The sequence below is a fragment of the Macaca nemestrina genome, chromosome 20 (assembly GCF_043159975.1).
Source record: "Macaca nemestrina isolate mMacNem1 chromosome 20, mMacNem.hap1, whole genome shotgun sequence".
Lineage (NCBI taxonomy): Eukaryota > Metazoa > Chordata > Mammalia > Primates > Cercopithecidae > Macaca > Macaca nemestrina.
Window position 1 is genome coordinate 59313345 of NC_092144.1, and position 27892 is coordinate 59341236.

The 27892-nt window shown below is 54.2% G+C and overlaps 3 protein-coding genes across 8 annotated transcripts in view; 2 read left to right on the plus strand and 1 right to left on the minus strand.

Moving 5' to 3' along the window:
• The window catches only part of LOC105497217 (PTPRF interacting protein alpha 3), a 30882-nt gene extending 18549 nt beyond the window's left edge, over nucleotides 1-12333 (plus strand). The window contains exons 18-30 of one of the 2 annotated variants that reach the window (XM_071087417.1): nucleotides 97-224; nucleotides 1549-1642; nucleotides 2391-2472; nucleotides 3177-3377; nucleotides 6957-7019; nucleotides 7180-7206; nucleotides 9397-9572; nucleotides 9978-10075; nucleotides 10304-10479; nucleotides 10568-10636; nucleotides 10865-11036; nucleotides 11387-11458; nucleotides 11543-12333. In XM_071087417.1, coding sequence (XP_070943518.1) covers nucleotides 97-224; nucleotides 1549-1642; nucleotides 2391-2472; nucleotides 3177-3377; nucleotides 6957-7019; nucleotides 7180-7206; nucleotides 9397-9572; nucleotides 9978-10075; nucleotides 10304-10479; nucleotides 10568-10636; nucleotides 10865-11036; nucleotides 11387-11445 — 1345 coding nt within the window. In that variant the 3' untranslated portion in view covers nucleotides 11446-11458; nucleotides 11543-12333. The remainder of the gene's footprint in view (nucleotides 1-96; nucleotides 225-1548; nucleotides 1643-2390; nucleotides 2473-3176; nucleotides 3378-6956; nucleotides 7020-7179; nucleotides 7207-9396; nucleotides 9573-9977; nucleotides 10076-10303; nucleotides 10480-10567; nucleotides 10637-10864; nucleotides 11037-11386; nucleotides 11459-11542) is intronic. The other variant, XM_071087418.1, reaches the window with a different exon arrangement.
• A 161-nt stretch (nucleotides 12334-12494) lies between these two features.
• LOC105497216 (histidine rich calcium binding protein) lies at nucleotides 12495-17166 on the minus strand. Its single transcript, XM_011768164.2, has 6 exons — nucleotides 14687-17166; nucleotides 14541-14611; nucleotides 13635-13703; nucleotides 13328-13382; nucleotides 12821-12857; nucleotides 12495-12634 (listed from the first exon to the last, which is right to left on the minus strand). The coding sequence occupies exons 1-6, from the start codon at nucleotides 16980-16982 to the stop codon at nucleotides 12598-12600; spliced, it is 2565 nt and encodes an 854-aa protein (XP_011766466.2). The 5' UTR covers nucleotides 16983-17166; the 3' UTR covers nucleotides 12495-12597.
• Nucleotides 17167-19312: 2146 nt separating this feature from the next.
• LOC105497347 (transient receptor potential cation channel subfamily M member 4) overlaps nucleotides 19313-27892 on the plus strand; it is a 49925-nt gene continuing 41345 nt past the window's right edge. For 3 of the 5 annotated variants that reach the window (XR_011617770.1, XM_071087413.1, XM_071087415.1), the window contains exons 1-2: nucleotides 19313-19458; nucleotides 19750-19817. Coding sequence is in view for 2 of the 5 variants with exons in the window: in XM_071087413.1 (XP_070943514.1) it covers nucleotides 19435-19458; nucleotides 19750-19817 (92 nt within the window). In the remaining 3 variants the exon portion in view is untranslated. The remainder of the gene's footprint in view (nucleotides 19459-19749; nucleotides 19818-27892) is intronic. The other 2 variants (XM_071087414.1, XM_071087416.1) reach the window with 2 other exon arrangements.

Below are 27892 nucleotides of genomic sequence, written 5' to 3' on the forward strand. Positions count from 1 at the left end.
GCTGGTTTGGGAAGATGAGAAGGGGGTGGACAAGGACTTGGGAGGAGAGGAGGCATCCCAGCCAGTATATGCTTTCATTCTCTCCTTCTTTCCCAGTGAGGGCACCCCAGACTCCCTACACAAAGCCCCCAAGAAGAAGAGCATCAAGTCATCCATAGGCCGTCTCTTTGGCAAGAAAGAGAAGGGACGAATGGGACCCCCAGGCCGGGACAGCTCTTCTCTGGGTGAGTACCTCACTCTAACCCTTCCCTCCTTTGTTCCTTCCTCCCTTCCTTTCTTTCTCCTTCTTTGTATGTTCACTTGACATTCATTCATGTCTTCATTCATTTGGTGATTTATTTAGAATTTGGAAGGAACACAGCTTGCCAAGGTAGGCAGGAGGAGGAGGGAAAAGGAAAGGGCACTCTGGGGCCTGCTTGGGTGACTGAGTGGGTAAATGAATTGATTTCCTGTACCTATTTTTTTGGTGGTTGTTTTTTTTTTGGGTTTTGTTGTTGTTGTTTTGAGACGGAGATTCGCTCTGTCACCCAGGCTGGAGTGCAGTGGCACGATCTTGGTTCACTGGAACTTCCACCTCCTGGGTTCAAGCAATTCTTCTGCCTCAGCCTCTTGAGCAGCTGGGACTACAGGCACCCACCACCATGCCTGACTACCTTTTTTTTTTTTTGTATTTTTAGTAGAGATAGGGTTTCACCATGTTGGCCAGACTGGTCTTGAACTCCTGACCTTCGGTGATCCACCAGCCTCGGCCTCCCAAAGTGCTGGGATTACAGACTCATTTACTTTTTTTTTTTTTTTTTTGAGACGGAGTCTCTCTTCATCGCTCAGGCTGGAGTATAGTGGCGCAATCTCGTCTCACTGCAAGTTCTGCCTCCCGTGTTCATGCCATTCTCCTGCCTCAGCCTCCCGAGTAGCTGGGACTACAGGCGCCTGCCACCACGCCCGGCTAGTTTTTTGTATTTTTAGTAGAGATGGGGTTTCACCATGTTAGCCAGGATGGTCTTGATCTCCCGACCTAGTGATCCACCCGCCTCAGCCTCCCAAAGCACTGGGATTACAGGTGTGAGCCACCGCGCCTGGTCACCTATTTTTTAAACAGAGGAAGAGGGTGGGGCATCCTCAAGGCAGGGCACCTTCCTGTGGTGTGCTGGAGCCTGCTCTCACTGGCTCAGGAGATCCGCTATTTCAGGAATTGGCTGATATCACACTGGTAGCTTGAAATTGGCCATGGTGGGATTATTTACACCACGGAAATGGACAAATGCTACAAATCAGGGATTCCCTTCTGCCTTCCCAAGGAGCCAGTTGTTAGGCATTTACCAGCACACCACTGCCACCTTACCAAGGACAGCCCAGTGCATCCAGCCGTATTTTGGGGATGACTCCGATTCATGGGCGCTTGTCTGGCTTTATCACTTCCTCGATGTGGCCTCACTCACTACTCCCTCAGGGCCTCTGCCTTTCCTGCATTTTCCTCATCACCTCCAGCATAAAAGATTCTGCCTCCCCCTTGAGATTTTCCAAATTTCAACCCCTCCCTGCCCCCAGCTGGAACACCCTCAGATGAGACACTGGCCACTGACCCTCTGGGACTAGCCAAGCTGACAGGCCCAGGAGACAAGGACCGAAGGAACAAGAGGAAGTGAGTGTGTGTGTGTGAATGTGTGAGTGTGAGAGTGTGTGTGAGTGTGGTGTAAGTGACGACTGTGTGTGTGTGGTATGTGTGTTAGTGAGAGTATGTGTGTGAGTGTATGAGTGTGTGTATGAGAGTGTGTGAGTGTGAGTATGAGAGTGTGTGAGTGTGGTGTGAGTGACGACAGTGTGTGTGGTGTGTGTGTTAGAGTGTGTGTGAGTGTGTGTGATTGTGCGTGTGAGTGTGCACGAGTGTGTCCCCGCATGTGAGAGTGTGTGTGAGTGTATGTGTGTGTATGAGTGTGTGTGTGTGATTGTGCGTGTGTGTGAGTGTGCATGAGTGTGTGCCCACGAGTGTGAGTGTGTGTGTGAGAGAGTGTGGGTGTGCAGCAGTGGTGGTGAACAGAAATGAGAATTCAATGCTGGGAGGGGGTGTCCGTGACCCTGAACTTGCTTTCCTGGAAACCCAGGAGCTCCCAGAGTTTTTATTTTTTCTTTCTTAATTTTTGTGTTTTTTTAATTTATATTTTTTGTTTTTCTTTTTTCTCTCTTTTGATAGGGGTTGGGGGGAGAGGATTTAGATTCACATGTATTTTTTGACCTTCTGCCGTGTTTTATACATTCATAAAAGGTGCGTGAGTGTGTGTGTGTGTGTGTGTGTGTGTGTGTGTGTGTGTGTGTGTGGTGATGGGGACCATCCACAGAGCAGGGGGTCTCCACCCCTGACAGCTTCTATCCTGGCCCCTTCACCCCTGCAGGCATGAACTCCTGGAGGAGGCCTGCCGCCAGGGCCTGCCTTTTGCTGCCTGGGACGGGCCCACCGTGGTGTCCTGGCTGGAGGTACTGGGGCCCAGAAATGCCCTGTTGGTCCTCAACCCCTGTGACAGCCCTACTGGTAGGGGCTGCCTGGTCCTCCTGGCGCCACCCTGCTTCTAGCCCAGAGGTGGGGGTGGCCATGGGCCGGGCAGGTGAGGACCCAGGAGGGCCCAGCCTTCCCCTTCATCTAAACAGCTTCTTTCTCCTTCTTCTTCCCCTTCCCCCCCTGCCGCTCTGGCCTTGCCCACCTGGGTCATGGTCTCCTGTCGTTCTCTCTACTCTCTCTTTCTGGATTCTCTGTCTCTATTTTTCGGCACGATTACCATCTCTGACCATGCTTTTGTCATCCCCCATATTTCTCATGTCTCCGATCGCCCTGCCGATGTCTCCCTGTCTCTCACTTCCTGTTTCTCCCCACCCTCTTTCTTTTCTTTTCTTTCCTTCTTTTTCTTTCTTCTTTCTTTCTTTCTCTTTCTTTTTCTTTTCTTTCTCTTTCTTTTTTTTGTCTTTTCTCTCTCTTTTCCCCCGCCGCCCCGCCATTTGTCTCCTTGGACTCTTCCTCATCTCGTCCACGTCTCTTTTCCTTGTCCTATTTCTTCTCCCTGCGAACTTTCCCACGTCACTGTTTCACCCCCCACCCCCGCTTGCCTGTCCCCACCTCCCTGTCCCCCCATCTCTCCGGTTTTCTCCTCCTCTGTCCCCTCTGTCCATCTGTCCTTCCGCTGCAGCTGTGGGTAGGCATGCCTGCCTGGTACGTGGCCGCCTGCCGGGCCAATGTCAAGAGCGGTGCCATCATGGCCAACCTGTCAGACACAGAGATCCAGCGCGAGATCGGCATCAGCAACCCGCTGCACAGACTTAAGCTTCGCCTCGCCATCCAGGAGATGGTCTCGCTCACCTCGCCCTCGGCCCCCGCCTCCTCTCGCACTGTGAGTGTCCGGCGGCCAATTCCAGCCGTTGCTTCCTCAGGGCCCTGCCTCTTGCCCTCAGTCTAGCCAATCCTGGGATTGCTCACCCCTCTGTCCCACGACCCTGCTTCTCATTGGCTCTCACCCCCTCAGCCTCCCCTCTGCTCCCTACTTGGCCTGTGGTCCATGTGGTACTCCAGGAGGGGCCCAGGCCACCTCCTTCCCTGACTCTCTCCCTCTCCTCAGCATTTGCTGTCCCACTCAAATGTCACCACCTCCAAGAAGCTTTCCTTGTCAGCTAAACTAGTTTCCCCCATCATTCCAGCATATCAGCACCTTCTAATTTTCCCCATAGCATTTATTGCCTTCTAATTATTTTATCTTTTCATTCCAACTTTTTTTTTTTTTTTTTTTTTTTTGAGACAAAGTTTTGCTCTTGTTGTCCAGGCTGGAGTGCAATGGCGCGATCTTGGCTCACTGCAATCCCCCACTCCCGGGTTCAAGCCATTCTCCTGTCTCAGCCTCCTGAGTAGCTGAGATTACAGGTGCCTGCCACCATGCCCGGCTAATTTTTGTATTTTTAGTAGAGACAGGGTTTTGATATGTTGGCCAGGCTGGTCTTGAACTCCCGACCTCAGGTGATCCGCCCGCCTCGGCTTCCCAAAGTGCTGAGATTACAGGCGTGAGCCCCCGCGCCCGGCCCTCGTTTCAACTTTTTATTACGAGAAATTTCAAACATACAGGATATCATGTGTACCCAGTTCAGCAATTCTCAACCTTTTGCTGTACTTGCTCTGTTGTGTGTGTGGGGTGGCGGGAGGGGGAAGTACAAGTTGAATATCCCTTACCTGAAATACCTGGGACCAGAAGGGTTTAGAATTTCTGATTTTAAAAAGTTTTTTTTTTAAATATTTGCATAGAAATGAAATATCTTGGGGATGAGAGCCAAGCCTAAACATGAAATTCATTTATGTTTCATATGCATCTCATACACATGCCTACAAAGAATTTTATACAATATTTTAAATAACTTCGTGCATGAAACAAAGTATTGACTGCATTTTGATTGTGATCTGTCACATGAGGTCAGATGGGGGATTTTCCTCTTGTGGCTTCATGTCAGCACTTAAGAAGTTTAGGGCCAAGTGCCGTGGCTCACACCTGTAATTCCAGCATTTTGGGAGGACTTGGGTGGCTGATCTCTTGAGCCCGGGAGTTCGAAACCAGCCTGGGCAACATGGCGAAAGCCCGTCTCTACTAAAAATACAAAAATTAGTCGGGTGTGGTGGCGCATACCTGTAGTCCCAGCTACTCAGGAGGCTGAGGTGGGAGGATCCTATGAGCCCAGGAGATGGAGGATGCGGTGGGCTGTGATTGTCCCACTGTACTGCAGCCTGGGTGACAGAGAGAGACTGCATCCAAAAAAAAAAAAAAAGGCCGGGCGCGGTGGCTCACGCCTGTAATCCCAGCACTTTGGGAGGCGGAGGCGGGTGGATCACGAGGTCAGGAGATCGAGACCATCCTGGCTAACACGGTGAAACCCCGTCTCTACTAAAAACACAAAAAATTAGCCGGGTATGGTGGCGGGCGCCTGTAGTCCCAGCTACTTGGGAGGCTGAGGCAGGAGAATGGTGTGAACCCGGGAGGCGGAGCTTGCAGTGAGCTGAGATTCGACCACTGCACTCCAGTCTGGGCGACAGAGCGAGACTCCGTCTAAAAACAAACAAACAAACAAACAAAACAAAACAAAACAAAAAGTTTAGAATTTTGGAGCATTTTGGATTTTTAGATTTTCAGGTTGGGGATGCTCAGAGACCTGTATTTGAATGTCATTTGAGGACATCATAACAGCTTAGCCTCCAAAATTACTTTAGTGGGTCTTTTTCTCTTTTTGAGATGGAGTCTCGCTCTGCTGCCCAGGTTGGAGTGCAGTCGCGTGATCTCGGCTCACTGCAAGCTCCACCTCCTGGGTTCACGCCATTCTCCTGCCTCAACCTCCAGAGTAGCTGGAACTACAGGCGCCCGTCACTACACCCGGCTAATTTTTGGTATTTTTTTAGTAGAGACGGGGTTTCACCATGTTAGCCAGGATGGTCTCGATTTCCTGATCTCGTGATCTGCCCGCCTCGGCCTCCCAAAGTGCTGGGATTACAGGCGTGAGCCACTGCGCCCGGCCTAGTGGGTCTTTTTCTTCCTTGTAAACACCACATCCTTTATCATACCTAAGGGCATTCACATTGTTGTTAATTTCTTTTTCTTTTCCTTTTTTTTTTTTTTTTTTTTGTTTGAGATGGAGTCTCACTCTGTTGCCCAGGCTGGAGTGCGGTGGTGAGATCTCAGCTCACTGCAACCTCCACCTCCCTGGTTCAAGCGATTCTCCTGCCTCAGCTTCCTGAGTAGCTGAGATTAAAGGCACAGGCCACTATGCCCAGCAAATTTTTGTATTTTTAGTAGAGATGGGGTTTCACCAGTGTTGACCAGGCTGGTCTTGAACTCCTGAACTCAGGTGATGCACCTGCCTCTGCCTCCCAAAGTGCCAGGATTACCGGCCTGGGCAACATGGCAAAACCCCATCTCTCATCCTAATTTTTGTATTTTTAGTAGAGACGGGGTTTCTCCATGTTGGCCAGGCTAATCTCAAACTCCAAAAGTGATGTGCCCCGCCTCAGCCTCCCAAAGTGCTGGGACTACAGGCGTGAGCCACCGCAACTGGCTACAGTTGTTAATTTCATTGACTATTCAATCTGTATTCAAATTTCCCCAACATACTTAAAATATGTTGATTATTTCTTCCCCAGTTCGACGAAAAGGGTCTGTTGTGTCCCTTGCCATATCCCACACCCTAGGACGGTGACTGGTGCCTGACAATCACCAGGAGATACATAAATGTTTTTATCCTTGTATGGATTCCTAACTTGTGGGGTTGTTGGGAGCAGAAGATCAATAAATGTGAAACCCCCCACACCCCCTAAACATTTGCCCCATGGCTGTGTCTGCTCCCCACTTTTTTTTTTTCTGGAGACGGAGTCTCGCTCTGTCGCCCAGGCTGGAGTGCAGTGGCGCAATCTCGGCTCACTGCAAGCTCCGCCTCCCGGGTTCACGCCATTCTCCTGCCTCAGCCTCCTGAGTAGCTGGGACTACAGGCGCCCGCCACCGCGCCCGGCTAATTTTTTGTATTTTTAGTAGAGACGGGGTTTCACCGTGGTCTCGATCTCCTGACCTTGTGATCCGCCCGCCTCGGCCTCCCAAAGTGCTGGGATTACAGGCGTGAGCCACCGCGCCCGGCTGCCCCCCACTTTTGAATCTTCATTCTGTACCTCTGTGTGAGGTCAGCGAGGTGACGTCATTTGCACGGGGCCACACAGCAAAATGCATGGCAGGGTCGCAATTCCAACCTGAATTTGTTCAACTCCAAAGTCACATTGCCCGGTACGTGGCAGGTGCCCGATAACAAGGATCATTCCTTTTCTCTGTTACTGCTTGTCCCAGAAAGCAGGAGGGACATAAACATATGGCCCAGGGCCTTCAGGAGGACACCTTCCTTCCTCTCCCCCACGGGAAGCCCTCTCCCACCATCCATTAATACTCCCTGCCCCTCAGTCCACAGGAAACGTGTGGATGACACACGAGGAGATGGAGTCCCTTACAGCCACGACCAAGCCCGTGAGTGCCCCCTGCCGGCCGCCTGGGGGGTGGCACTAACCCTCTTTGGGGGTGGGGACAGGGACCGAGTCTGTGGCCATCCCTAAGTCCGCTCCTTGCGTCCTCCTCTGCCTGCCCCTTAACTCACCCCTTCTCTCCCCTCTTCCTACTAACGGGTCAGGAGACCAAGGAGATCAGCTGGGAGCAGGTAGGGGACGCGGGGCGGGGCGTGAGCGCATGAACAGGCTGTGCACGACGCATGGATGCTCCTCCTCCGAGCCCTGCCCCTGTCCTCACCAGAACATGCCATCATCCCCATGGGGGGGCGCTGTGCCAAGCTTGGCTCTGGACTGTTCCATTATGGCTTGGTGGTGGGGAGGGTAGAGGGGATGCGATGTGAAAGCCCAGACTGTTGCATAGTCAGCCTTATGCATGGACCATTTCATCATCGTGGATTGTGGGGGCTCTAAGGGGCTTCAATTCTGTAGCTTAGGAGAGACGCTGAGCAGCCGGTGTCCCTATAGTGGAGGGGGCCGGGCCTACAATGGACTGCTCAGTGTACCAGGGCCAAAGAGGAAGCATTGGCTGTGATGGCGGTGAGGTAGCCAGGCTGAATAAGAAACTGGGGAGGAAGAGCTACACTTTGTTCTCAAGAAACAAGAGGCGGCCAGGCGCAGTGGTTCACGCCTGTAATCACAGCACTTTTGGAGGCTGAGGTGGGCAGATCACCTGAGGTCAGGAGTTTGAGACCAGCCTGGCCAACATGGTGAAACCCTGTGTCTACTAAAAATACAAAAATTAGCCGGGCACAGTGGCTAGCGCCTGTAATCCCAGCTACTTGGGAGGCTGAGGCAGGAGAATCGCTTGAACCCAGGAGGTGGAGGTTGCAGTGAGCCGAGATTGCACCACTGCACTCCAGCATGGGTGACAGAGTGAGACTCCATCTCATAAAAACCAAACAAATAGGCCGGGCGCGGTGGCTCAAGCCTGTAATCCCAGCACTTTGGGAGGCCGAGGCGGGCGGATCACAAGGTCAGGAGATCGAGACCACAGTGAAACCCCGTCTCTACTAAAAATACAAAAAAAATTAGCCGGGCGCGGTGGCGGGCGCCTGTAGTCCCAGCTACTCAGGAGGCTGAGGCAGGAGAATGGCGGGAACCCGGGAGGCGGAGCTTGCAGTGAGCCGAGATCGCGCCACTGCACTCCAGCCTGGGCAACAGCGTGAGACTCCGTCTCAAAAAAAAAAAACCAAACAAATAAACAAACAAAAAAATCAAGAGGTATGAGCTGACTGTCCACGGAGGAATGATGTTTGACTGTGGTCATAGATCACATATTTCCAGCCAGGGGGAGGTGTGGATTTTGTGCCGATGCTGAAAGGTGTGAGGGACTTGGGGCTCATCTGGAATATTGTCCTGGGCCAGATATAACATTAGACAAGTATTTTCAGGACATTGCAAGAGTGATGGCCCTTTCTTAGTGGGAGAGCTGCCTTGAAAGAATCCATTGTCCTGACTTGGGTGTGTGGTGACGTTGGACTGCAGTGAGACAGAGTTAAAGCAGTGCTTCCCCAAATTTAATGGGTAGTGGGGTGGCACGCACCTGTAGTCCCAGCTACTTGGAATACTGAGGCAGGAGGATCGCTTGAGCCCAAGAAGCCAAGGTCAACCTGGGCAACATAGTAAGACCCTGTCTCTAAAAAATAAACAAATATGGCTGGGCGCAGTGGCTCATGCCTGTAATCCCAGCACTTTGGGAGGCTGAGGTGGGCAGATCTCTTGAGGTCAGGAGTTCGAGACTAGCCTGGCCAACATGGTGAAACCCCGTTTATACTAAAAAATACAAAAACCAGCCGGGTGTGGTGGCATGTACCTGTAATCCCAGCTACTCGAAGTTTGAGGCAAGAGAATTGCTTGAACCTGGGACGGGGAGGTTGCAGTGACACGAGCTCATGCCTCTGCACTCCAGTCTGGGTGACATAGCAGACTCTGTCAGAAAGAGAAAGATAAATAAAATAAAATAAAATTAAAAGAAGAAAGAAAGAAATTAAAAAATAAATATAATGTATATTTCAAATCACCCGAGGGTCTTGTGAAAATGCAGATACCGACTTCAGTAGGCCTGGCATAAGGTCTGAGATTCTGCAATTCCAGGAAGTCCACAGGTGATGGTGATGCTCTAGGTCTCAGGACCACTGTTTGAGTAGCCAAGAGTATATGTAGTCATGAAGAACTAGGAGACAGCTCTGGATTGGTCCATTATCCTGAGCAGAGATTGGTCATTGTGCTACTATGGGGTGGGAAAAACCTTGGATTGGGAGGTTGGACTGTACCCCTCTCATGCACAGTGGGAAGGGGCCAGAGGGCCTGATTCCTCCCTCACCTGCCCATGGCCCCAGATCCTGGCATATGGCGACATGAACCACGAGTGGGTGGGGAACGACTGGCTGCCCAGCCTGGGGCTGCCCCAATACCGCAGCTACTTCATGGAGTCGCTGGTGGATGCCCGAATGTTAGATCACCTTAACAAGAAGGAGCTCCGGGGCCAACTCAAGATGGTGGACAGCTTTCACAGGTGGGGGCTGCCTGGCCAATGGGTACAGTCCAAAGGGAAGCCCCACCCCAGAGTCTTTGGCCAATGGGATTGGCCATGGGAGATTCCTAGGCTTATCTTGGCCTTTTTAGCCTGAGTTCTCAGGAAATCCTCACTCTGTGCCCTTTTCACCAATGAGATGGTCCACAGGAAAAGTTCAGATCCTGAGATGGCTTGGCTAGTTAACCCTGTATCCCCTCCAGGCTGGCCAATAGGAAGTGCCTATTGTTGAAAATGCCTCACCTCCTGAGGGGGTCAACAGTCAATAGAACAGATCAGCTCCCCACCTTTTCCAAGAAGAGCACAGCCAGTGGGGAGGGACCCGTAGGAGCAGCAGCCAGGGGGATTGGAAGGCTCATCCGTGACTCCACTTCTCCTGCTGCTCAGGGTGAGTCTACATTATGGGATTATGTGCCTGAAACGGCTCAACTATGACCGGAAGGACCTGGAGCGGAGGCGGGAAGAAAGTCAGACCCAGATCCGAGGTAAGTCGAGTGTAAGAGCCCCTTTGGGAGCCAGGTGGAGGGTGTAAAGCTGGATGGGGAGGAGAGGGGGTGGGGAGAGGCCCGAGAAGAAGATTGGCACCATAACCGAGGGGTGGGGCCAGCGTGAGGGGCATGGCCCGAAGAGAGGAAATGGAGGTGTAGGTATGGGCTAAACTGAACTCTCCAGGCCACGGGAGGGGCACGGCTGAGGGTCCTTTCCGTCCCCAGACGTGATGGTGTGGTCCAATGAGCGGGTCATGGGTTGGGTGTCCGGGCTGGGCCTGAAAGAATTTGCCACGAACCTCACGGAGAGCGGGGTACACGGGGCACTGCTCGCCCTGGACGAGACCTTCGACTACTCCGACCTGGCCTTGCTCCTGCAGATCCCCACGCAGAATGCACAGGTGAGCTGCCGCTGGGCCCGGAGCATGCTGGGCGTCCCCACCTCGCAGACTGCACGCTCCAACCGCCCCCTCCACCTCCTCTTTCCAGGCCCGGCAGCTCCTGGAGAAGGAATTCAGCAACCTTATCTCCTTAGGCACAGACAGGCGGCTGGACGAGGTGAGCGCGGCAGCAGCTCAGAGGGCTCTGCTCCCAGCGGCTCCTCGAGAGGCGGCGCTGAGAGGGCGGGGCCTGACTTTAATTATTAAAGAGTTACGGTTGGAGGCGGGGCCAGGAGGGGGGCGGGGTTAAGGGCGAGGTGATCCCCGGAGAGGGGTGGAGTCAAAGGAAGGGGCGGAGTCAGGCGAGGCCCGAGTCCCTCACCGGCTGCCCGGCTCCTATACCTAGGACAGCGCCAAGTCTTTCAGCCGCTCCCCATCCTGGCGGAAGATGTTCCGGGAGAAGGACCTCCGAGGCGTAACTCCCGACTCAGCTGAGATGTTGCCCCCCAACTTTCGTTCGGCTGCAGCTGGAGCCCTGGGCTCTCCGGGGCTCCCTCTCCGCAAGCTGCAGCCAGAAGGTGGGGGGCTCCCAAATGCGACATCCCCTCCTCGCTTCCCTTGGGTTGGACATGGACCACCTCAGTAGTCCAGGTTCTGGAATGGCCTAGTCCTTTCTCGCCCACCCCTGAAGAATGGACTGCTCCAACGTTCCGCACTCCCCCCTCAGGATGAAATGGATAAATCCCACTCCCCCTTCCCAATGCGGGAGTGAACTCGCCCAATGCGAGTTTGAGTCGGAAGGGAGGGAAACCCATGTGGAGCCCGGCGATCGTTGTGACATCGGGAAGGGAAGTCCAAAGGGAGGAATCCTGGACAGGAACAGGGAGGAGGGTGCTCCAGGCTGAACCGCTGCTCGCTCTCCCTCCAGGCCAGACTTCTGGGAGTTCCCGGGCAGACGGCGTTTCGGTCCGGACCTATTCCTGCTAGTGCAGGCCTCCAGGTGAGGACCGTACTGGGCGACCTTGGGGGTGCGGGGCGGCACGGTGGATATTCACTGCTCCACGCGCTGCCCGGCGTCATGCAGGTGACCTCACTCGGACGGAAGAATCTTCCCGAGGCTGGGCTGTTCCCTCTCCTGCCTGGACTGTGGCCTCGCCGGGGAGAGCGGGCGGGGGAACTCGCGCCTAGGACTGGACCATCTGTACAGACCAGCGGGAGTGCGCGCGCCCGCCTCGCACAGGGCCGGGGCCTGGACCAAACCACATGAACTGGACTGAGAGGGGGAAGAAGCGGGCAGGAAGAAATCCCGCCCCAAACGTCCGCCTTCCTTTTCTCTACTTTGTAATTTATTGATCAGTTTCTGTTGGGAGACGGGTGTCCTTTACCCGCGGGAAGGGGGCGGGGCTTCCCTTCCGGGCCGCATGCGGGGAGAGGCTGCCCCTCCCCTTTTTCCTGCCCAGTTGCGGGGCCCAAGTCTTCCTTCTTCGTCCGAAAGGAGGGGAGGGGAGACTCGCTGCTACAAGCCTCGCCCCCTGTGCCACTCAGCTCCGCCCCGCCGCGTCCGGTCGCCGGTCCCCCGGGTCATCTGCGGGCGGGGTCCCCTCTCCCTCCCCCGTGTCTCGTGTCCCCGGGGCCTCACCGCCCCCCGTGCTGTGGCCGTGTCCGTGCCCCGGGGGTAGGGGGCGCAGAATGGCGCTCCCCCTTCCCCTCTGGCTCCGGGGTTTGCATGGGAGAATCCTCTTTCCACGATGCCGCTGGGCGACGTGGCGTGGGGGCAGGGGGGCAGTGGGGGAGCCCTCGCCCCCAACTCTCGGTCGGCCTCCCCGCCCCAGGCGTCACTCAGTGATCACGGGTAAAGAGAACTGTTTCAAAAAGCTCCTTTGTTGACTGATTTTTTTTTTTGGTAGGGGGGCGTGTTCAACCAACCTCCTGGAGCCAGGAGTCCAGGCCCCTCATCCCTCAAGTCTAGGTCCAGGTCCCTAGAGCCTACGCGCATTCCCTGATGCCCTGAGATTCCCAGACCCCACGTCTGACAATGAGGTTTCGGGGAGCACGTTTATTCAGAGAAATAAATATGGCTCATGGAAAGGGGTTGGAAGGCAAGGGGAGGTACACCTGTGTCGCAGTCGAGCGGCTGGGTCAGGGTTCCGGCGTTTCCAGCATGTCCGCCAGGGCTCTGGAGAGGAGGACGCCAGAAGTTAAACAGCTGGTGTTCAAAGCTCACCCCAGGACGCTTAGAGATCATTAATCTGCCCATTTCATGGACGAGGAAATGGAGTCCCAGAGTCATCCGATAACTCATAGCGAGACAACCACTTCTCTAAACGGGGTTTCACACACTCTTCTCCCCCAATACACTTACTGATATAGGGAGGAGGAGAAATAGTCCACGTAGCTTCCTGTGGGAGAGCAGAGAAAAGAGGCTTGAGGGGTACTGCACGAGCAAAATTAGGTGGTTACTCAGTATAGCGTGCGAGATTAGTGCTACCGCCACCTCCTTTTCCCTAATTCCCTAATTCCTTCTTCAAACTGAATCCCTTCTACTGGACCCTTTTTCGTTCTGGGTGATTCCGTTCTCCAGCAGCCCCGCCCCTTCGATTCCTACTTGAGTTGACCTCGCCAATTAGGCTCTAGGCCTGCACCTCAGCCCTCCACTCATTTCTGTCCCTTGACTTCAGCAACTCCACCTGGTGTTCCTCGAGCCAGGTCCCGGCCCACGTGCTCACAGCCTTGGCCACGCCTCCTCTCTTAACCCCGCCCCACCAGCCTCCCGGGCCAGTCCCTCAGGTTTGGCTCCGCCCCCACCAGGATTCACCACGCTGGGCCTGACACCTTCCTCAGGTTTTTCCAGGGCCCCGCCGATGCTCACCTGGAGTGCAGACCGTTTCGCAGACCAGCGGGCAGAGATAGCAGAACTGACAGTGCTGGGGGTGGGGACGGGGAGAGAGAGTGAGCGTGGGGCGTGGCCGGGGGGGGGGAGTTAGGATGGGGCCAGGACCAGACCCGGACCAGAGGCTAGGTCTAGGTTAAGGCTGGAGTCAGGATTGCTTGTGGAGTCAAGGTTGCATCGGGGTAAGGGGTTGGGTCAGAGGCCAGGATTTAGGGGTGGGGGTCCTCAGAGGGTCCCGGTGCATCCTAAGGCCCAGTGGAGCCTTGAGTGTGAGGTGAGGTCTCACCTGGCACTGGTCGCAGTGCTCACCCATGTTCTCCTCATCACAGTGACAGTTCTCACATTCAGTGCATCGCTGGGGACCAGGGGAGCCTGGTTAGACGGAAACTCTAACCCCACTTGGGAGACACCTGCCCCTGGTCCACCCCTGCACCCTGGACGCTTCCCCAGACTCTACCCTCTTTATCTCTAACACTGAGCTCTGTATCTGCCCCCGCAAATCAGCCTCTCTCCCCTCCCCTGCCCCTGGTTTGTTTCCTTTCTTCCTTCCTTCCTTTCCTTTTTTTTTTTTTTTTTTGAAAGAGAGTCTCTCTCTGTTGCCCAGGCTGTAGTGCAGTGGCACAACCTCGGCTCACTGCAACCTCTGTCTCCCGGGTTCAAGCAATTCTCCTGCCTCAGCCTCCTGAGTAGCTGGGATTACAGGTGCATGCAACTACGTCCGGCTAATTTTTTGTATTTTTTAGTAGAGATGGGGTTTCACCGTGTTAGCCCGGATGGTCTCGATCTCCTGACCCCGTGTTCCACCTGCCCTGGCCTCCCAAAGTGCTGGGATTACAGGGGTGAGCCACCATGCCCGGCCCTGCCCTGGTTTTCTATCTCATGGCGACCCCATGTCCCCCACTCAGGGTGGGCTCAGGTGCTCTCTCTACCCCCTTTCTCCCTATTCTCCCCCTAGACTATCAGCCCCTGTGCCGTCCCTCCTTTCCCCAACTCTCTTTGCCACAGACCCCTGTCTCTGTCCCCACACCCCAGCCTTCAGTCTGTCCTCACCTCACATGCCTACATAAGGATCTCTTCATTCAGAACTGACCCTGGCCTGACCTTGCTCTGAGCCCTCCCACAGCACCACCCCAGGGCCCCTGGGACAGATTCTGGGGACACCTTGGTGGGTGGATCTGGGCTGGGGACATACATTGCAGAAGGAGCAGTAGCCACACAGGGACCCTGGCTGGTAGTTCCCGTACTCCTGAGCGTCCTGTGGACCTGCGGGGACAGAAGGGCAGCCGTGACCCAGGCTGACTTGGTTTCTCCACACCCACACCAGCCCAGGCCACTTACCTGTGTCCTCACCGCTTTCCTCCTCACTGGAGGCACCTCCAGCCTCCTCTCTCCCGTCCAGTGGGTTGGGGATGATGGTGAAGTGGGGCTCATCTTCCTCCAGCCCCTCCTCTTCCTCCTCGCTGTGGTCTCGACTCAGTGGGGCCCCAACTTCAGCCCTCTCTTCTCTCCTCTCCTCCTCTTCTTCCTCCTCCTCCTCCTTGTTTTCCTTTTCTTCCTCTTCCTGATTCAGGCTGAGGCCATGACCTTCCTCCTCATCCTCCTCATCTTCCTGGTCCGGGCTGCCATGGTGGGTACCTTTTGCTCCCTGCTGTGAACTTTCATCATCTTCCTCATGGGAGCCGGGATCCTCTTCCTTCTCCTTTTCCTCCTCAGAATCATCCTCCCTCAAATGGCTTCTATCCTTGACCACTGTGTGTCCTGGGGGGTGATGACTCATCTCTTTGATGGACCCTCTTTGACCATGGCCAGTTTCTTCATCTTGGTGGCTTTGCCTGTGGTTGGGGACCTGGTGGGCAAGCTCAGCGGAGACCTCCTCATCTTCCTCCCTGGGGACTCTGTGGTGGTGATGGTGAGGGACGTCTGTTTTATACTCATCTTGGAAGTCCTCTTCCTCACTCTTGTGGCCTTGAGGTTGGTGGCTTGCAACACGGTGGCTGAACTGGACTGTGATCTCCTCTTCTTCCTCTTCCTCATCTACAAGGCCATGGTGGACACGTTGGGGACCCTGGTGCCAATGTTCAGTGGACACATCCTCATCTTCTTCCTCGTCTCTGTGGCCTTGGTGCCTGTGGTCAGGGACATGATTGTTGTGTTCACCTGAGACAGGCTCATCCTTTTCCTTTCTGTGGTCTTGGTGCCTGTGGGCCTGGTGTCCATACTCAGTGGAGACATCATCATCATCATCATCTTCTTCTTTGTGGCCTCGGTGTCTGTGGCTGGGGCCGTGATGGTGGTGTTCATCTGAGACATCTTCATCCTCTTCACTCCCGTGGCCTCGGTGCCTGTGAGCCTGGTGTCCATACTCATTGGAGACATCATCATCATCATCATCATCATCATCATCATCATCACCATCATCATCATCATCATCATCATCATCATTGTCATCTTCTTCGTGGCCTTGGTGCCTGTGGCTGGGGCCATGATGGTGGTGTCCATCTGAGACATCCCCATCCTCTTCACTCCCGTGGCCTCGGTGCCTGTGGGCCTGGTGTCCATACTCAGTGGTGACATCATCATCATCATCGTCATCTTCTTCGTGGCCTTGGTACCTGTGGCTTGGGCCATGATGATGGTGTCCATCTGAGACATCCTCATCCTCTTCACTCCCGTGGCCTTGGTGCCTGTGGGCCTGGTGCCTATACTCAGTGGAGACATCATCATCATCATCATCATCATCATCATCATCATCGTCATCTTCTTCGTGGCCTTGGTGCCTGTGGCTGGGGCCATGATGGTGGTGTCCATCTGAGACATCCTCATCCTCTTCACTCCTGTGGCCTCGGTGCCTGTGGGCCTGGTGTCCATACTCAGTGGAGACATCATCATCATCATCTTCTTCTTCTTTGTGGCCTTGGTGCCTGTGGCTGGGGCCATGATGGTGGTGTCCATCTGAGACATCCTCATCCTCTTCACTCCTGTGGTCTCGGTGCCTGTAGGCCTGGTGCCTATACTCAGTGGAGACCTCCTCTTCCTCCTCCTCCTCCTCGTCCTCTTCTCCTTCATCATCTTCCCCATCATGGCCTCGGTGTCCATGCCTGAGGATATGATGGCGATGCTCACTGGACACAACTTCGTCCTCATCCTCGTCTTGATGGCTGTGGCTCCTGTGGCTGGGGAGGTGGTGCCTGTGCTCAGCTGAGTCTTCCGTGTCTTCACTCCCGTGGCCTCTGTGCCCACGGGCCTGCCCACCATGCTGTGCAAAGACCTCCTCACCTGAGACATCCTCGTCTCCAACCTCATGGTCTTGGGACCTGTGGCCTGGGAGTAGGTGCTCATATTCCTTGGGGACGTCTTCATCCTCCTTGTCACGGTCTGGGTGGCTCCAGAAATGATGTCCATTCTCTGTGGAAACATCCTTGTTCCCATCTGGATGGTTTCTCGGGCTGTGGAGGTGGTGGCCAAGCTCTGCCGATGCCTCCTGGGAGAGCCCGGTGACTCCGGCGTTGTTGTTCCAGTTGCTGAAGCCCAGCCCGGCCCCTCTCAGCTGCTGGGTCATGGCCGGGGGGAGGAGCAGGCTGGCCACCCCAGCCCAGAGGACAGCAGTGTGCAGCCATGGCCTACGGTGGCCCATGGGGACGGACAGGCAGCACTGACTCCAGTTGCCTCTGCGGCGGGGTGGACGAATGTTGGGGTCTTTGTCCCTTTGGGGTCAGTCTCTTTTTTTCTCTGTGTCTCTCCTTTGCTTTGTCCTTTCGGTCTCTGTCCACCTTCCTCTGGTCCTTGCTGCCTGGCTCTGGACACCCCTCTGAGGCTGTTCCCGGAGCCCCCTGACCCCCCTCTGGGGCCCTCCCTCCCCATTCCACAGCCAATAGGGTCTTTCCCCTCCCCTCTCTCCGGCTAAATTTACTCTCAGCCCTGAGTTATTCTGGGTCAGTCCCCGCCTGCCGCCTCCTGCTCCTCCTCCTCCCAGCTGGGGAGGCGACCAGTGAGGGGTCTCTCCCTGGCCAGGAGATGGGGGCCAAGGGACTTGACTTTGACCTACCAACAAGCTCATGTTTGGCAGCTGCAAAGAAAAAGGCTAGACTTTTAGCAGGTTTTTGGGGGAGCCTGGGGCACCTGGGGGAGGCAGAAGAGACTTATCAGAGGGGAGAGACCCCTCGCATGGAAGGACTGGGGGTTTGACTGTGGGGTGCTTCCAGCCAGAATGACACGCGCTGGTGAGAGAGTGATGCCAATGTTGAGGCCCTGGAAGGGGGGGAAAGGAACATGGCCCCCAACACACGTGCCCATGACCTCCTGTCCCTGGAACTCAGATTTGGGGGCAGGAACTGGGCTAGGCCAGGGCTATAAATACAGCTGGGAGGGGTAGGGGGACTCAGGTTACGGAGGCCACAGCTGTCCCCGTCACAGAGGGCTGGCAGGAGACAAGTGGCCTTGCCCGTCTCTGTGTTTCAGTATCTCCTGCTCCTCACCGGTCATGACTGCCCCCACTACCATCTCCCTTCCTGTTCACAGGTCCTCCTCTCTCTTCCATTCTGTCATCTGCTCTCTCAGGGTCCCTGTCCCTCCTCCGTGGCATTGCCTCTCCCTCTCCCTCTGGGCTTCCGTCCCGCTCTCATCTGAGTGTCTGTCCTCCACCCAAGTCTGTGTCCCTCTCTCTCCCCTGTGCCCTCTCCCCTAAATCTCTGGCCCCTCCTTTCTGAGTTCCTGCCCTTTGCCCAATTCTTTGGTTTTTCATCCTCCTCTGCCCCTTGCCTCAGTCAAGGTGTCTCCTCCCCATCTCTGGCATCCACCTCTCTGGGTCTCTGTCCCCCACTCTCTCGGAGTCTCTGTCCCCTTCTCCTTGGATCTCTGCCCCTTTCTCTGGATCTCAGTTCCCCCCTCTCTCTGGGTCTCTGTCACCCTCTCTCTTGGAGTCTCTGTCCACCTTTCCCTGGGTCTCCATCCCCCTCTATCTCTGGGTATCAGTCCCCCTCTCTCTGGGTCTCTATCCCCTTCTCCCTCTGGGTATCTCTCTCCCTCTCCCTGGGTCTCTGTCCCCTCTATCCAGGTATCTGTCCCCCTCTCCCTGGGTCTCTGTCCCCCCCCCTCTGGATATCTGTCCCCCTCTCTCTGGGTCGCTGTCCCCCTCTCTCTCCCTGGGTCTCTGTCCCCTCTCCCTGGGTCTCTGTCCTCCTCTTTCTCTGGGTCTCTGTCCCCCTCTCTCTGGGTCTCTGTCCCCCTCTCCCTGGGTCTCTGTCCCCCTCTCTCTGGGTCGCTGTCCCCCTCTCCCTGGGTCTCAGTCCTCCTCTTTCTCTGGGTCTCTGTCCCCCTCTCCCTGGGTCTCTGTCCCCCTCTCTCTCTCTGGATATCTGTCCGCCTCTCTCTGGGTCGCTGTCCCCCTCTCCCTGGGTCTCTGTCCCCCTCTCTCTGGGTCTCTCTCCCCCTCTCCCTGGGTCTCTGTCTCCCTTTCTCTGGGTCTCTGTCCCCTCTCCCTGGGTCTCTGTCTCCATCTCTCTCTGTGGGTCTCTCTCCCCCTCTCCCTGGGTCTCTGTCCCCCACTCTCTGGGTCTCTGTACACCCCTCCCTGGGTCTCTGTCCCCGTCTCTGTCCGGCTCTCTCTTCCCCTCTCCCTGGGTCTCTCTCCCTCTCTGTCTATCCCTGGGTCCTTGCTGCCCCACCTTCTGGTTCTCTGTCCCCTAAGTCTTTGTCTCCCTCTTTTTGGGTTAAATTGTCCCCTCCCTGTCTGGCATCCTCCGAGTCTCTGTTCCCTCTCCGCCACTGGCCCCCAACTCCTTCTGTCCCCATCTCGCTCTTGCCCTCAGAGTCTCCCCTACCTGTCTCTGGCCCCCCACAGCCCCTGGCCCGGGCCTCTGCACCCCCTAGGTCGCTGTCCCTCTGTCCCCTTATCGCGGCCTGGGACCCGCCCTCTCCCCGCCTCCCGCTTTGGCGTCTCCAAGACTCCCCGCCCCCCAGACCTCGCCCCGCCCTAGGCTGGGCTGGAAAGTGGAGGATCCGGTTTGCCCTGGGCGGGTCTGGAAGCAGAGCAGGCCGAAGGAGCGCCGGGGCCCTGGGCTGCTGGAGGTTGCGGCGGCCGCGGCAGCATGGTGGTGTCAGAGAAGGAGCAGGTGAGCGCCGGACCCGGGTCTGCGGGAGCGTGGAGCTGGGGACCTCGCCTCCAGGCTCCCAGCGCTGGACACCCAGATTCCTGGGTCAGACGAAGGAGGGGGATGGGAGGGTCCGGGTTCCAGGGTCCCTGGCATGGGGGTCGAGATTCCTGAGTCTGGAGCAGGAGGGCTCTGGGGGCCCGGACTCCTGTGTCCGTGGGGAGCGCACAGGGTGGGTGGCTCTGTGTCCCATAGGACAGAACTGGGTGCCCCCCACCCCACTTCCACCCCTACACTTGTTTCTGTCCCCAGAGCTGGATCCCCAAGATCTTCAAGAAGAAGACCTGTACGACGTTCATAGTTGACTCCACAGATCCGGGGTGAGGAGTTCGCCCCTGGACTGACCCCAGAGGGTCCGCAGCCCGCTGACCCCGCCCGCGGATGGCCACGCCCCGGCCACGCCCCTTCCCCATTCCAGGACTCGGGGACCTTCCCAAGGGCGTTCGCTGCCGGCTCTCTCCCTCTAGGAGCGTTTGGGTCTGTGTAGACACCCCCCACTCCCCGTTCGCTATTCTCCAGCTCAGGGTCAGTGTAGACGCTCAAGGGCTCGGTTCTGCTTCTTTCCTCCCCGATGTCTCTTCCGTGTGCCTTTGTCTCTTCGTGTCACTTTCTGTGTCTCTGTCTTTCCCTTTTGGGTATTTCTGTTTCATTCATTAATTTATTCGTTCATTCATTCATCCATCCATGCAAGAAACTCTCACTCAGCGCTCCCAAGGGAGGAGGTCCCTTTAGCCTAATTCAGCGGCCCTGCCAGGGTTCAAATTTCCCAGGGACACGTGCTGCGTGGCTTTGGGCAAATCATTTCACCTCTCTGGGTCCCGTTTCTCATGTGGGCAGGAAAAGAGGCTTGATCTCCTGGGGTTATTATGAGGATTAAACAAGTTAATGCTTGTGATATTCCTGACACAGTGCTCAGCAAGAACGCTGGCAAGTATCTGCAGCTCCCACTGGGAGGTGGCAATTATTACCGCGGGCAGGCGCTGTGCTTGGTGGCCGGGGACACCACTTGAGCTAGATAGGGTGTATGCGTCGGTGAGGAGCTCCTGCCTTTCAGTCATGGCCTCTCAAGCGGATCCAGGCTTTCTAGTTTTTTTCTTTTTTTATTTTTTTGAGACGGAGTCTCGCTCTGTCGCCCAGGCTGGAGCGCAGTGGCGCATCTCTGTTCACTGCAAGCTCCGCCTCCCGGGTTCACGCCATTCTCCTGCTTCAGCCTTCCGAGTGGTTGGGACTACAGGCGCCCACCACCACGCCCGGCTAATTTTTTTGTATTTTAGTAGAGACGGGGTTTCACCGTGTTAGCCAGGATGGTCTCGATCTCCTAACCTCGTGATCCGCCCACCTCGACCTCCCAAAGTGCTGGAATTACAGGCGTGAGCCACTGCGTCCGGCCACATTTTTTTTTTTTTTTTTTAGTAGAGACGAGGTTTCACCGTGTTAGCCAGGATAGTCTCGATCCCCTGACCTCATGATCTGCCCGCCTCGGCCTCCCAAGGTGCTGGGATTACAGGCGTGAGCCACCGCACCTGGCCCAGGCTTTCTAGTTTTTTTTTTTTTTTTTTTGAGACAGAGTCTGGCTCTGTCACCCAGGCTGGAGTGCAGTGGCGCGATCTCGGCTCACTGCAACATCCACCTTCTGGGTTCAAGCAGTTCTCGTGCCTCAGCCTCCCGAATAGCTGGGATTACAGGTGCCCACCACCACACCCAGCTAATTTTTTGTATTTTAGTAGAGATGGGGTTTCACCCTGTTGCCCAGGTTGGTCTTGAACTCTTGACCTCAGGCAATCCACCTGCCTTGGCTTCCCAAAGTACTGGGATTACAGGTGTAAGCCACTGCGCCCAGCCCTCTAGTTGTTTTTCAAGACAGTTTTTGGGGTAGGGGAAGTATCCACATTCCTACTTCAGTGTGTATTTTGTTAGGATTATATATTAGTGCAGTATTGCTTGTCAATTGTGGATAAATAAACAGATATGCGCTTGTTGGATGTGAGTGCTCAAAACCTTTCTACTGATGGGGCAGTGTGGTCAAGACAATTTAGGAAACTCTGGTCTGGCCTGAGGAGGAAGAAATGCAGAGGATAATTATAGTAAGGCAAGGGGTGCAGCTCCCGAGGACGAGCCACTGGGCTCTGTGGGAGCCGGAAGGAGGTGTCTGTTTAAGACTGGGAGGGGACACAGGGTGTCACTAATGGTTTCTGGAGGAGGAAGAGTGGCTAGTGAGGTGACATTTGAAAGTGGGCTGGAGAGAGGCCCATGGAAAGCGATTTGGGGCCGGGCGTGGTGGCTCACACCTGTCATCCCAACAATTTGGGAGGCCGAGGCAGGTGGATCACCTGAGGTCAGGAGTTTGAGACCAACTTGGCTAACATGGTGCAATCCCGTCTCTACTAAAAATACAAAAATTAGCTGGGCGTGTTGGCGCACACCTGTAATCTCAGCTACTTAGGAGGCAGGAGAATTGCTTAAACCTGGGAGACGGGGGCTATAGGGAGCTGAGATCATGTCACTGTACTCCAGCCTGGGTGACAGAGCAAGACTCCATCTCAAAAAAAATAAAAATAAAAAAAAAGAAAGAAAGAAAGTGATTTGAACAGCATGTGCAAAGTCCTTGCTAAGGACCATATGGTTCAGCTTGAATATGAATCAAAGTTCAGGGTGCAGGGAGCACTGTCAAGAGAGAAGAGGCTGCAGACGAGGGCATGGCCAGAGCTTGCAGGGTGTCAGAGGCCACCCTAAGGGGCTAGGACCTTGTCCTGGGGAGCTGGGGCATCACTGCAGTGGTGGGGTTGGCTCTGGGTATGGAAAAACCTTCTGGGACTGGGAGAGGATGAACAGGAGCTCTGGAGGAGTCTGGATAGAGGGTCTGAGTGGGAGGCATAGTGGCCTAAGCCAGGTCAGGGCTTTTGGGACACAGAGAGGAGGGGATGGGGCAAAGATTCAGGGAGCGGGAAGGCAGAGCTTGGGGACTGATGAATATGGGGAGAGAGGGGGTGCCCCCATCGGTGGATGGCTACCGGACATATGGTCTGCTGACTGGGACACAGTGGGGCTGTCCCCGAGATGGAGCTCAGGAGGGCGAGCAGGTTTGGGAAATGCCGCTAAGTGTGATGTGGGACTCTGTGCATATGAGTGGCCTAGGGGGAGCCAGGGGCATGTGGAGACTGAGACTTGGGAAAGGTCTGGACTAATGTCCAGGATCTGAGAGGTCCGAGTTGTAGATGGTAATTGAAACTGGAAGTAGGTAAGACATCACAGGGAAAACAACGTGTAAAGTCAGGGGAGTTGCAAACTGGCAATTCTATAGCCAATTTTGTGTGTGTGTGTGTTTAGAATAGCATTTAAAAATATCTGTCTTCTGTCTCTCTTTTTTTTTTTTTTGAGACAGGATCTCGCTCTGTTGTCCATGCTGGTTTGGCACAATCATGGTTCACTGCAGCCTTGACCTGCTGGGCTCAAGCAATCCTCCCACATGAGCCTCCTGAGTAGCTGGGACCACAGGCTTGCACCACCATGCTTGGCTAATTTAAAAAATTGTTTTTGTAGAGACCGGGTCTCCTGTTAATATCAGACCAGGCTGGTATCGAACTGTTAGACTCAAGTGATCCTCCTGCCTCATCCCGCCTGCCAAAGTGCTGGAATTACAGGCGAGACCCACCATACCCGGCTACCTCTTTTTTTTTTTTTTTTTTTTTTTTTTTGAGACCGAGTCTCCCTCTGTCACACAGGCTGGAGTGCAGTGGTGCAATCTCAGCTCACTGCAACCTCCACCTCCTGGGTTCAAGCGATTTTCCTGCCTCAGCCTCCCGAGTAACTGAGATTACAGGCGCCCACCACCATGCCTGGCTAATTTTTGTAGTTTTAATAGAGATAATGTTTCACCATGTTGACCAGGCTGATCTCAAACTCCTGACCTCAAGTGATCCACCTACCTGGGCCTCCTAACGTGCTGGGATTACAGGCATGAGCCACCGTACCTGGCCCTGGCTACTTCTTTCTGTTGAGTTACTTGCCTGGCCTCTGCACGCATTGAGTTTGAGAATCATGTAGGGAAGGCTTGCACTGGGAACATCTACACTAAAGGGAAGTGAAAAGGAAGGAAAAGCCACAAACAAGCCAGGCATGAAGGAGCTGGGGCTGGGAGGAAGGCCAGAGGGGCACGCATATCCTGCCAAGGAAAAGGTTTTCCAGAATGAGAGCCTTTCAGCTGTGGCCAGGGCCACTTGTGATACAGTCAGATGAAACCTGAATAAGGGCCGTTGTATATGGAGCCAGGCAGGTAATTGATGATTTTAATCAAGAATAATTTCAGGCCAGGCACGGTGGCTCACAGCTATAATCGCACTACTTTGGGAGGCCAAGGTGGGCTGATCACTTGAGGTCAGGAGTTGGAGACCAGCCTGGCCAACGTGGTAAAACCCCATCACCACTAAAAATACAAAAACTACCCAGGCACTGTGGCACATGCCTGTAATCCCAGCTGCTTAGGAGGCTGAGGCACGAGAATCGCTTGAGCCCAGGTGGCAGAGGTTGCAGTGAGCCGAGATCGTACCACTGCATTCTAGCCTGGGAGACAGAGTGAGACTCCATCTCAAAAAATAAAAATAAAAAAAAAAGAACAATTTATTTCAGTTTCTGTGGCTCCACCGAGGAAAGAGGGCAGGAGGCAAGGTGTGCAGAAGGAATAGCTCATAGCACTGAACATCAGAATTTTCCACGATTTTGGAAACGTTCTATATCCACATCCAGTACAGCAGTCCTGGCCACAGCGGGGCTACTGGGCACTTGGAATATGGTAATTGTTCCTGAAGAACTGATTTTTTTTTTTTTTTTTTTTTTTGAGACGGAGTCTCGCTCTGTCGCCCAGGCTGGAGTGCAGTGGCGCGATCTTGGCTCACTGCAACCTCCACCTCCCGGGTTCACACCATTCTCCTGCCTCAGCCTCCCAAGTAGCTGGGACTACAGGCTCCTGCCACCACGCCGAGCTGATTTTTTGTATTTTAGTAGAGACAGGGTTTCACCATGTTGGCCAGGCTGGTCTCAAACTCCTGACCTCAGGTGATCCACCCTCCTTGGCCTCCCAAAGTGCTGGGATTACAGGCACGAACCACTGCACCTGGCCTGAATTTTTTATTTGATTTAATTTTAACTTATTAGAACAGAAAGAGCTCCATGGCTATAAAGAACCCCATGCAGCCATCATATTGGACAGCACAGGCTCTGGATTATTCCTTGAAGACCTTTTATTTTATTATTATTTTTTTTTTGAGGCAGAGTCTCGCTCTGTTGCCCAGGCTAGAGTGCAGTGGCACAATCTTTGCTCACCACAACCTCTGCCTCCCGGGTTCAAGTGATTCCCCTGCCTCAGCCTCCTGAGCAGCTGGGTCTATAGGTGCGCACCACCATGCCCAGCTAATTTTTGTATTTTTAGTAGAGACAGGGTTTCACTATGTTGGCCAGGCTGGTCTCGAACTCCTGATCTTGTGATTTGCCCTCCTTGGCCTCCCAAAGTGCTAGGATTAGTGCGAGCCACCGCGTCCAGCCTTATTTCTTTTTTTTTTGTTTTGTTTTTTGTTTTTTGAGACGGAGTCTCGCTCTGTCGCCCAGGCTGGAATGCAGTGGCGCAATCTCGGCTCACTGCAAGCTCCGCCTCCTGGGTTTACGCCATTCTCCTGCCTCAGCCTCCTGAGTAGCTGGGACTACAGGCGCCCGCCACCGCGCCCGGCTAATTTTTTGTATTTTTAGTAGAGACGGGGTTTCACCGTGGTCTCGATCTCCTGACCTTGTGATCCGCCCGCCTCGGCCTCCCAAAGTGCTGGGATTACAGGCGTGAGCCACCGCGCCCGGCCCAGCCTTATTTCTTATTTTTAGTGACATGGTCTTGCTCTGTCGCCCAGGCTGGGCTGCAGTGGTATGATCATGGCTTATTGCAGCCTTGAACTCTCAGGTGTTCCTCCTGCTACAGCCCCCTAAGTAGCTGGAACCACAGGCATGCACCACCACACCTGGCTAATTTTTAAATTTTGTTTTTTAGGGATGGGGTCTCGCTCTATTGCCCAGGCTGTTCTCAAACTCCTGGGCTCAAGCAATCCTTCAGCCTTGACTTCCCAAAGTGCTGGGATTGTGCCCAGCGTCCTTGAAGTTTTGCTCAGAAGAGCAAACTTCCCCGGAAGTAGCTGCAGGGGAACTAGGGACTCCAAGGATGGAGCTGAAATGGGTGAATGGACAAAGTGGGTAAACTGAGGCATGCCAGGGCCCTGGAGGTAGACTCAGGAAGGAAGAGGACACTTTATTGTAGTTCTCACTGTGCCAGGACCTGGCCTAAGCATGTTTGGTTCATCCCATGTGTGGATCAGTTAGCCGTTCTTTTAGTGTTTTTACGGCTTTGCCAAATCCTTGTAGCATCTCTGCTATCCCTTCTGTAAAATTGCTCTTAAATCTGCTCACTAGGTTTGTGTAAATATCTCCCCTGATATCTGAACTCCTTCTGGAATCTGGAACAAAATAATTTAGATACATTTTTCTCTTTCTTCTCTTCCTTTCCTTTCTTCTTTTCTTCTTTCTTTTCTTTCCTCCTTCCTTCTGTCCCTCCCTTCCTTCCTTTCCTTCCTTTCTGACTCTCTCCCTCCTTCCCTCCTTTCTTTCCTTAGTTTTTTTTTTTTTTTTTTTTTTTTTGAGATGGAGTTTCGCTCTTGTCGCCCAGGCTGGAGGGCAATGGTGTGATGGCTCACTGCAGCTTCTGCCTCCTGGGTTCAACCGATTCTCCTGCCTCAGCCTTCTGAGTAGCTGGGATTACAGGCACCCGCCACCATGCCCAGCTAATTTTTGTATTTTTTTTTTTTTTTTTTTTAGTAGAGACGGTGTTTCACCATGTTGGCCAGTCTGGTCTTGAACTCCTGACCTCAGGTGATCCACTTCAGCCTCCCAAAGTGCTGGGATTACAGGCATGAGCCACTGCACCCAGCCTCTTTCTTGCTTGCTTGCTTTTTTCTTTTTTTTTTTTTTTTTTTTTGAGACGGAGTCTCGCTCTGTCACCCAGGCTGGAGTGCAGTGGCCGGATCTCAGCTCACTGCAAGCTCCGCCTCCCGGGTTCACGCCATTCTCCTGCCTCAGCCTCCTGAGTAGCTGGGACTACAGGCGCCCGCCACCTCGCCCGGCTAGTTTTTTGTATTTTTTAGTAGAGACGGGGTTTCACCGTGTTAACCAGGATGGTCTTGATCTCCTGACCTCGTGATCCGCCCGTCTCGGCCTCCCAAAGTGCTGGGATTACAGGCTTGAGCCACCGTGCCCGGCCGCTTTTTTCTTTTTTCTTTTTTCTTTTTGAGACAGGATCTCACTCTGTTGTCCAGGTTGGAGTGCAGTGGCGTGGTCACAACCCTCTGCATCACTGCAGCCTTGATCTCCCAGGCTGAAGTGATCCTCCTGCCTCAGCCTCCTAAGCACATACTGCCACGCCTGGCTAATTTTTTTTTTTTTTTTTAGAGATAGGGTGGTCCCACTATATTGCATAGCTGGTCTCGAACTCCTGGGTTCAGGCGATCCTCTGGCCTCAGCCTCCCAAAGTGCTAGGATTACAGGCATGAGCCATAGCACCCGACCCTACATTTTCAAATGAAATTCTCATTCTCTAAACCTGTTATTTACTCTGGTGCCAATCACCTTCAGATAGCAAGAGAGACTTGTGCATTTTTTTAGGTGGGGGAAAGTTTTATGTGTGATCACCATAAATGGAAAACCTGCCCCATTTGGCACAGAGAGGAATAAACAAGCCACACAGAAGCCAAATACAATGAAAAGCAAACAAAGGTGTTTCCCTACTTGCTAGATGGCTGTTGCCAGCTCCACTTTTTGAGCCCAAGGCCTGCTTTTCTCGTTCAAAAGAGTAGCAAAGGGTTAGGCATTCAAAAATATTCTAGCACCCAGCTGAGCCTCTCTCCTTGACAGTCGTCAGGAGAACTGAAAAAGGAATGACTTTCTCACTGCGTTATTCAAGGTTATTTTAAGCTCCGTGTGAAGTTCGTGTCGCGTTGCCTCTGGCTGGGACTGGTATGCGAGCCCCATTTCAGGAAACACTGCGTTCTTTCCCTGGCTCCTCATAGCTCCCTGGAGTAGGCTGCGCTATTATTGTCTTTTCATTAGAGGAGGAAATTTAGGCTCAGAGAGGTGAAGCCGCTCGCCCAAAGTCACACAGCCACGTCAGCCCCTAGCACGTGGGCTGTCCCTAAGTTACCCTCTGGATGTTCTTTCTCTTGGTGAACATCTTGTGTTTGGATGGGGGCACAGCGAGGATACCCCCAGTGGCCCTCTGCCTTTGCACTTGAGGCTCCGCAGATGACGGTGACCCACCTCTTCCTGCTCAGGCTTTCTGGACTCACTGGCTTCCTTCTCATGGGGAAGGGGG

Coding starts and splice junctions, on each gene's coding strand:
- LOC105497216 (XM_011768164.2), bottom strand. CDS start 16,982: ATGGGCCACCGTAGGCCATGGCTGCACACTGCTGTCCTCTGGGCTGGG. Junction 14,612..14,686: donor GGAAAGCGGTGAGGACACAG/GTAAGTGGCCTG, acceptor CTGTCCCCGCAG/GTCCACAGGACGCTCAGGAG. Junction 12,858..13,327: donor CGAAACGGTCTGCACTCCAG/GTGAGCATCGGC, acceptor GCTCTCCCACAG/GAAGCTACGTGGACTATTTC.